The sequence below is a fragment of the Solanum pennellii genome, chromosome 5 (genome assembly GCF_001406875.1).
Source record: "Solanum pennellii chromosome 5, SPENNV200".
Lineage (NCBI taxonomy): Eukaryota > Viridiplantae > Streptophyta > Magnoliopsida > Solanales > Solanaceae > Solanum > Solanum pennellii.
This window is the reverse complement of record NC_028641.1, coordinates 66530904-66539966: the sequence shown is the minus strand read 5'-3', so window position 1 is coordinate 66539966 and position 9063 is coordinate 66530904. Positions and strand designations below refer to the sequence as shown.

Sequence of the window (9063 nt, the reverse complement as noted above, 5' to 3'; positions counted from 1 at the left end):
CATCATTTTCACATCAGTCTACTATTGTTTGGCAAAAAAACTCACTCAAATTATTTTAAAAATATAAAGAAAACCACACATAGAACACACAATAACAATAAGTAAACTTCTTTACAATAATAAAAAAATTCAAAGTTGTTAATCATTTAGCAAAGAGGTCATGATAACATAACGAAAAATACAAAAAAAGTCCTCTTGGAATTGAGAGTAATCCAGCAAGTGAATAATATTATTTCTAAGTCTATTCAATGTCATTTCACTAATTTCCTTTTTCTACACAACAATTGAAAAGCTATGAAAAATATTTTTCAAAAGCTAAGAGAAGTAATCTCTCCAAAAAGTGTGTTTTTGAAAAGCACTTCATAGAAAAATACACTATTTTAAAAGAGTTTAGGCAAACACTAATGCTACTCAAAGTATTTTATAAATTTGAGGGTTTCTCACCACAAATACTTTTTGAAAAACACAATTTCAAAATAAGCAAATTCACCAAAAATACTGTTTTGAAACAACACAATTTCCAAAATAAGCAGATTTTAAAAGTTTGGACAAACACGCTATCGATAGACCATCTTGGTTTTTAACTTTCTTTTCAACATTTGGTTACCTTCCTGAAGGTACTTGGGTTGATAAGTTAACAAGGCAAATATACTACAAAGGTCTACAATGGCCCTTGGTTAATTTAGTTCATACAAATTCTAAAGGAGTTTGAAGATGCTTTAGAAATATGAGCTTGCTCTGAAAAGTCATAATGACATTACAGAAACCAAAAAGCTAGTAACTCCATACTTCAGCTGTACAAGCACTTCTGCATCATGAATCCCATTCCATATGTCATCTCGGACAGTACGCAGGAAAAAGCGTACCTCCTCCCACTTCTCAAAGAGTCAAGTTGCTATCTCTTCCTGCGCTTCAACTCCACCTAGGCCATTGAATCAGAAATGACTTAGCTAAAATGTTCACAAGCGACAGACAAATTGGAATTTAAGATTCATAAAAGACTATATTTCAAGTAGTTCTCGCTCAAAGCACACAGAAATATGTACATGCATATTACGAGTCTGAATACTCATCGGTGTGTCAGAAATAAGACACATTTGGATAAATATCACAACTTGTTTTCGTTCAGCCAGATTATCAAACCAATCTAACAGCCAGCCTGCATGCCAAATCCAATTACCTAGCAATGACCCTCTTATTTTCCATTAATATCTGTTATCCAACATCTACTTGCCATAGGCAGGGAAGAGGCTTCAATCAGAGCCAGTCTCATATGACAACTAAAAGTTCCCCAACTTAACCCCTTTGTTTTCTTCGCATCAACAGCCATTCATCCACTACCTACAACACCTCAGCCATTTCCAGCAATTCTCTCTCCTTTTGACTTAATTTTTCATTAAATGTTCAATGTCTGACACCACAATAACTAAGAGATACTAGCACAAGTACACAAAAAATTCAGCTGGTACAGAAACCCAGTGGACTTAAAAATACCATAAAAATAGGGATACCTGCACCTTATCATGGGCTGCTTCTAAGTAAGCAATTACACACTGCTTGTCCCAAATCAATTTTCCTGGTTTGTTTTGAAATATATCCACTTCCCTCGACAGCAACTTCTTCCAAGACTATGCAATAAGACAACACATCCAGTGTTCTTATTGAAGTTCAGATTCATCAAAGAGTTATTATTTTCATTATTTATTATTATCTTCATTATACCATTTGTTTACATAAAATGATACTTCATCTCATGCATTATTATCCAATTTGTAGTTTGGCATAAGTCAAATTACGATACTTAAATGGGACTGAGGAAGTATTGTTAATGTTTGTTAAAGATTTTAACCTTGAGGTGAATTAAAAACAAACCAATGTTTTCCCATTGGTGAAGTCAGGAAAGTTGGAGCGTACGCAAACTTTACTCCTACCTTTGAGCACGTAGAGTCGTAGAGAGGTGGTTTCAAATACATCCTCAACTGCTGACTGAACGAATAGTGGACAAAAAGGCAGTAGCAACAAGCAAAAACAACAAAAAGAAGATCCGAAGATATTGAGACAAAAGAAACAAGTAGTGGTAGAAATCAAAAGAAAAAGGAAAACAATAATAAAAATACTAATACGCTCGGAAAGGAAACAAAATACGCCCGACTGCCTCCTAACCTTCAACCCTTATTATCAACCTCCACACCCTCCTATCAAGCTTTCATGTCCTTAGTGAGCTCAAGTTGTGTCATATCCTGCCTAATCACCTCACCCTCCTCACGCCCGTTACAGCCAACCTCTCACATAGTGATGCAAGTTTTTTTTTTAATTTATGAAAGTGAATAGTTGTTTATCTCATAGTGCAATTTATCAATATCAATATAAATCTTCCAAAGGATGATAACTCAATCAATTTATCTGATTCTTGTTAAACATATACCTGCATATAAGATATTGTGTCCTTCCATCCGGTAGATTCAATAAAATAAATTTCGTGAGAAAAAGAGTCCAAAAACACCAACAAAACCAAAACAAAAAACAACTAATTAGGTATACATTATAATAAATCCACATAATTGATTTGGTTTTGGTTTAGATAAAAACTATGCCAAACCAAACCATGAACACCCTCATTCCTTACATTCATTTTCCTTCTTATCCATACATGATAAAACTATGGAATTCCTTTCAACTATGGTGACGAGACAAACTATCAAAATGCAATCCAATGACTAAATATCAACTTTGATGGTATTAGACTATTAGTCATTGATCTTGATCATTAGTCTCATACATTAGGAATCATGACCTAAGTAGATCCTATTCTCAGTCCTAGCCTTCTCCTTCCTTTAAAGTGAAGGAGCCTGACATACTATCATAAATCAAGTGACTGAACATGCAATCCTCCACTTCCTACAGACCCCATCACTCTCTTTTGACGTAAATAAACTAACGACCAGCTACATATAAGAACAGAATATGAAAGCAAACATTACCATCACATCTCTATCACAAACAGATAAAGGCCATTAGTTAAATCTGATTTTGATAATAATGACATTAACTGACTTGTTGACTTGAAAGACAATGCCTTTGGTGGTAAATGGGTGAAGTGGATTGAATTTTGTATCAAAAAGTCAGGCTCTCTGTTCTAGTAAATGGAGAACCTGTGGGTTTTTTTACATCAGAAAGAGGGTTGAGACAGTGTGATCCACTTTCACCTTTCCTTTTCATTCTAGCAATGGAAGGTTTTGATAGCATGATGAAGATTGCATAACAAAACAGGTGGATTAGAGGATTCCAAGTAGCAGGAAGAGTGGGGGAGGAGAAGAAAATCTGTCATTTGCCATATGCAGATGACACCCTCATTTTCTGTGAGCCAGTAGCTGAACAAATTAGTTACATTAGAGTGATTCTGGTTTTGTTTGAAGCTGTATCAGGGTTGAGAGTAGATTGGGGAAAAAGCAGTTTGTTCCCTGTTAATGAAGTCCAGCAGATTCAAAACTTGGCAAATATTTTGGGATGTAGAGTTGATCAAATGCCTACCACTTACTTGGGCATGCCTCTGGGTAGCAATCACAAGGCACTGGACATCTGGGATGGGTATCCTGGAAAAGACTGAAAGGAAATTAACTAGGTGGAAAGCTTAGTATTTACCTTTAGGTGGAAGACTGGTCTTGATAAATTCTGTTCTAGATTCCTTAACCACCTATGTGATGTCTTTATTTCCAATCCCAGCAAAAGTTGTGGAAAAGTTAGACAGGCTAAGGAGGAACTTTCTGTGGCATGGAAATAAAGAAGGGAAAGGTTATTGTCTAGTAAACTGGAAGACTGTACTTCCCAGCAAAGAAAGAGGTGGGCTGGGAATCAGAAATTTGAGGTTGCAAAATGAGACTCTACTGATGAAGTGGCTATGGAGATACACTGGTGAGGAAAGAGCTCTATGGAAGGAGGTTATAGTAGCGAAGTACGGTGAAATAAAGCCCTGGTGTACAGAGAATGTTTCTGAACCTTATGGTGTGGGTGTGTGGAGAATAATCAGAAATCTAGAAATCTTTGGGCAGAGATGGAAGCAAATTTATATCTCAAAGTGGGGAATGGAAACAAAACAAAATTTTGGAAGGATGGATGGGTTAATCAAACCTCTCTCAAGGATCTTTTCCCAGATCTGTTCCTAATTTGTGAGAATCCTGATTGGACAGAGCAGGGATGGAACATATCATTTAGGAGAATGCTTAATGATTGGGAAAAATAGAGAGGGTGGCAGCTCTGCTAGGAACATTAGGTGAAATTTCCATTCCCCAACAGCTACAGACAGGGTCTTGTGGAAACTCAGCACGGATGGGGTTTTCTCAGTCAAAAGTGCATATAACAGCGGACTACATGAGATGACTAGGGAACAAAATATCCTTGGAAGTACTTCTGGAAGAGTGTCATGCCCGCCAAAGTGAAAGGTTTTACTTGGTTAGTGATTAGGAGAGCTAGTCTTACACAAGAAGTCTTACAAAAGAAAGGTAGACAACTAGTTCCCAGGTGTTTTCTTTGCAACAGAACAGGGGAAACCAATAAGCATCTATTTTTACATTGTAAGTTCACCACCCAGCTATGGAACCTTTTCCTCAACAAAACAAGCACTAGCTGGACAATGCCAGAGCACACATCGGATCTTTTGAGTTGCTGGAATAGGAGGGGAGGAAGTAAAAGTCAAAAGAGAGATTAATACCATCATGTATATGGTGGTCAATATGGAAGGAAAGAAATGGGAGATGCTTTAAAGATAGGTCCAATCATACATAAAATAAAATGGAATTGTATTGAAACTCTACTTCTTTGGTGTAAACTACTTTGTATAGAATATGTAGATCAGATTGTAGAGTTGATAGTAAGCTTGTAATTGCTCACTTTTGGAGGTGGCCAGCATATCCTTAATGCTGATGAATGCAATTTATCAATTTCAAAAAAGAATAAAAAATACTGGAACATCTCAGACTATCAAGTGTATACAACAGATTCTTACCTTTGGCTCAACATGGAAAGAGTTCAAGGGTCGTTTAGCATCATCTTCCGATGAACAGTCAGAACACAAGAAAGGGTCTAATTTCTTTGCTTCATCAATGGTCATACCCATACAGATAGGATGGAACCTGCAGTAAAATTGCATACAAAAAATAAGACCATCTTACAAGAATGGATACCATTGAAGAAGTTCTTAAAAACATAGTTACCAAACAAACATAACACAGACAATTAGCTTAAGCTTAATAGAACTTAATGACCAACTCAGGCCTCCCTCAGATCCATGATGTTGAACAACACAACTAGAATTTCACTCAACACAAGTAGAGGCAATTACAGCCTAAAGAATTGTCACACCTCCACTCCACAGTAATGTTGTCTTCTCCTCCCTCTTATGTTCCTATGAGCTCAACCAAATATGGAAAATTCACACACCCTTTTTAATTATTCCTTCGCTTACTTTTACTTGTCCAGATTGGACTTTGCAGACCTCTTAATTGATGTTTAGTCTTAGGTCTTGAAAAATGATTTTGGGAAAAAGTAATCGATGTAGAAGGTAAAACACGGAAGAGAGTACTTTCCCTTGATATGCTAAAAGTGACAAGTAAAAGTTTAAATGTTTACTTTCAGTCATAGTGGACAAGTAAAAGCCAATGGAGGGAGTGTATATTTTCCAACTTCACAAGAATTGTTTTATGAGAAGGTTATTTAGAATATCCTTTCTTGTCTCAAACTTTTTCCTATTTTGTTGATCAACGTCACACCCAACTGACTCAGATGATTGATCATATTCATCATTTCTCTCGCATAAATGCCCTTAAAGGAACTTAGTCATCTATAGATCCAGTACAATCTGATAGACCAATCATTCTCAGACAATTGGCAATATATTCATCTATTAGACCCATTCTCTCAGTATAAACATCTAGGGGCATCTTGCCTTCAAATTCAACCCATAAAGAGTTTTCAGTTCTTGTCAGAGTATTCGTTAGACTTCAGGCAGGAATTTGAAGAACTTAGCAAATTTTTTTTTTTGAGAATGATAACTTAGAACTTAGCAAATTTACAATAGCCTTTTTATTTGTGCAACACAATTTAAATAAATAAAAAAATAGGCTGAAAACATAGAAAATAAGTAACTGCAGAGCAGCTCTTCCCAAGTTGTTAGAGCAACATAATGTGGATAGTGGACAACAATGATGTGATAACTCCAAAAATATCTCAGAAATGACAATTGTACATCTGGAGATAATAGAGAGAGGAAGGGTAATGTGGCAATCTCTTATTGCATTTTCATGTTTTGTGTCCTTGGATGTTGGTCATGTGGCCATTTATCTGTCTTTACAACTGTTCAATAGATGAAGTTACAGAAACTTAATAAGACACATCCTTCTCTCTCAATTTACTGTTTAACCTAAATTTTCGAGCACAAAATGCAAGCTTGCTTGTTGGTTTCCGTGCAAACAAGAATAAAGATATGCTAATATGTAAAGGAAAGTATTTAGTAACATGCGTACCAGTCTTTACACCCTTCACATTGTACCATGAGATCATCCGGGTTGTAGGGCATTTCACACTTGCAATACCTTCAAAATCAAATCATTCAATATCAGCATGTTAGCGAATAGTACAGAAGGACGTCTTTAACATTACACCAAGAAAATAAATTTATCAAATTTTATAGTGGATCTATGAAGAACTCACACAGCAACACGATCAGGAGTAAACCCTCCTGTAGCAGCTTTGTAGTCGAACCTACAAAAGTAATCCTCAGGGCCCACATTCTCCAGCTTTGTGTAGTTCTTGAAGGAGTGCACTATGCACTTCCCTTCGATTGTGTGTGCACTCTGAAAATCATAGTGATCAGACAAGAACAGCTCTTTAGCCCCATGGAACTGTCTGCGTCCACCAACTGACTCCTCAGGGCGGTAGTACCACTGAACTCGGACCTTCACATTGTTGCGATGGTCTGCCTCAATTCTATCTACTTTTGCCACGTATGGGGGCTTATCCGAATCGGATGGTCTCATCAATACACAATCACCAACTGAGAATGGAACAATAACAGAAATGTAAATGCTTTTTAAAGATAACCGAATGTCCACAACATTGTCAGGGAATAGAGCAAACTAAAAGCAAAATTGAATAAGTTATGAAGACAATAGAATCAACTACACAGGAATCCATTACAAAAGATACTCCTAAATTCAAATTTATTCAGCATTCTTTCTATTTTGAGACATTCCGAGATGTTGTACACTAATAAAATTGTTCTTTAGAGACTTCCACAAATTTTTTAGAATTCAAATTCCTTCTTCTTCTTTTTTTCCTGAAAATGGTAAAATTAAGAGTTCAAATTCATTTATCTATTCAATTTTAATGATCTACTTAAGAGGGCAAATGGGTATGTTAGGAGCCATATGATCAGCAACGACTCAATTAGCTAATCCCTTTGTTAACAATACAAACATAAAGAACATCAAGGTAGGGTGTCATGTATCAATCAGGAAAGAAAACTATTACTCTCTTCTATGTTTCTCCCGAATCTAACCGCATTTCCTACTTCCTCCTCCTTCTCTATCAATCTCTTCCCTATGAAATCATCTTCGGCTGCTGCTGAAGCTTAAATCCAAATCACTGCTGGAGTTCATTAAAACTGCAGAGTCATTTGCCATGTCAATGTCAATGTCGATGTCAATTTAGTTTAGTTTCCAAGTTGTCCACTTTGTGTTTCATTTCCTTATTGCTCTATGGGTCTAAAATGGAATAACATGATTAGCAAGGAGGATTTGTTTTTGTTGCTGCGGACTAACTCATTTCCTTAGAGATTCATTAAACTGCACTTGAGTTGAATAACAATGTAATAATCCTCGTCTTGAATTGTTCGAATATAAGGGATCATTACAAAGTTTAATCCTTTATTAACATCTTAAGCTCCCTTTCCAGTTGAACAAAGGAGCCAGTCTACAAAGACAATGAGAAGGAGATACCGTCACCATAAAATGAGTTTTCCACTTTGTGTCCCATTTCCTTCTTTCCATAGGTATAAAATGAAGCAACATGATTAGCGAGGATTCATATGGCTTATGCCAACTAGCTTGGGATTGAGGTGGAGTTGTTTTTGTTGTTGAATATCGCCATTAAACTGCACTCGAGTTGAATATCAACGGCATAATCCTTGCCTTCAATCGCTCGTATATAAGGGATCATTACAAAGTTTAACTCTTTATATTATATGTTTTTATCTATCAAGCTAATAGACAAGTTGTTAAACTCTTTTTCCAGTTAAATAAAGGGGGCAATCTGCTGATACTTTGAAAAGGCGATACTTTCTAGATAACCCCAAAAACAGAAACTTCTAGGGCACAAAAAAGATGAAACATTTGCCTCAAACGTACACACAACAAAGCATCAGAAAACATAAAGATAAAATCCAGAAGGGTTTTATTACCTCGTACGACTTTGTTGGTACCCTTGATAGAGTAAGAATCAAGGTCCTTTTTCCCTGGTTTAGTCTTTGCCATCAAGAATCAAGATTCAATTTTTTTGCTTATCTTTTGTTGTTTTCAAGAATTTCGACTGACCCAGTTGTGAAATCTTCACAGAGATGAAGATCGCAAGCAGAGAAATGGAAATGCTGAGGAGAAGCAGAAACCCTAGTTGCAGAGAATTGGGGCTACCAAATGGAGGACAGACAGACAGAGAGAAGAAAGAGGGTCTATTCTTCTGTATGCCAAACCTTATTAAACATTACTAAAAAAAATTATTTATTTATTTTTGGAAAAATAGTTTAGTACCTATATTATTTTTTAAAAAAAAACATTGTTACTTAAGTAATAATTATATAATAGTACTAACTAAAGAAAACACTCCTACTGCTATTGACTTGTGTTGTCAGATTACAATTGTTTGGATTAAAAAAAAGTAGGTTTTATATATATATATATATATATATATATATATATATATATGTGTGTGTGTGTGTGTGTGTGTGTTTTCGTGTTTATATTGGAAATTGTTGATAAAATAACAAATGTAATTAAGCACAACGATGTAACATTC

General features: G+C 35.8%; 1 protein-coding gene across 2 annotated transcripts; it reads right to left on the bottom strand.

Moving 5' to 3' along the window:
• Positions 1-517: 517 nt before the first annotated feature.
• LOC107020408 (chromatin remodeling protein EBS-like) lies at positions 518-8747 on the bottom strand. 2 transcript variants are annotated; one of them, XM_027917252.1, is made up of 6 exons: positions 8453-8747; positions 6706-7048; positions 6519-6587; positions 5003-5129; positions 1512-1628; positions 518-922 (listed from the first exon to the last, which is right to left on the bottom strand). In XM_027917252.1, the coding sequence occupies exons 1-6, from the start codon at positions 8523-8525 to the stop codon at positions 896-898; spliced, it is 756 nt and encodes a 251-aa protein (XP_027773053.1). In that variant the 5' UTR covers positions 8526-8747; the 3' UTR covers positions 518-895. The 2 variants fall into 2 exon arrangements, with proteins under 2 accessions (XP_027773053.1, XP_015076242.1); XM_015220756.2 differs by lacking the exon at positions 1512-1628 and having other exon boundaries at positions 8453-8744.
• Between the last annotated feature and the right edge of the window lie 316 nt (positions 8748-9063).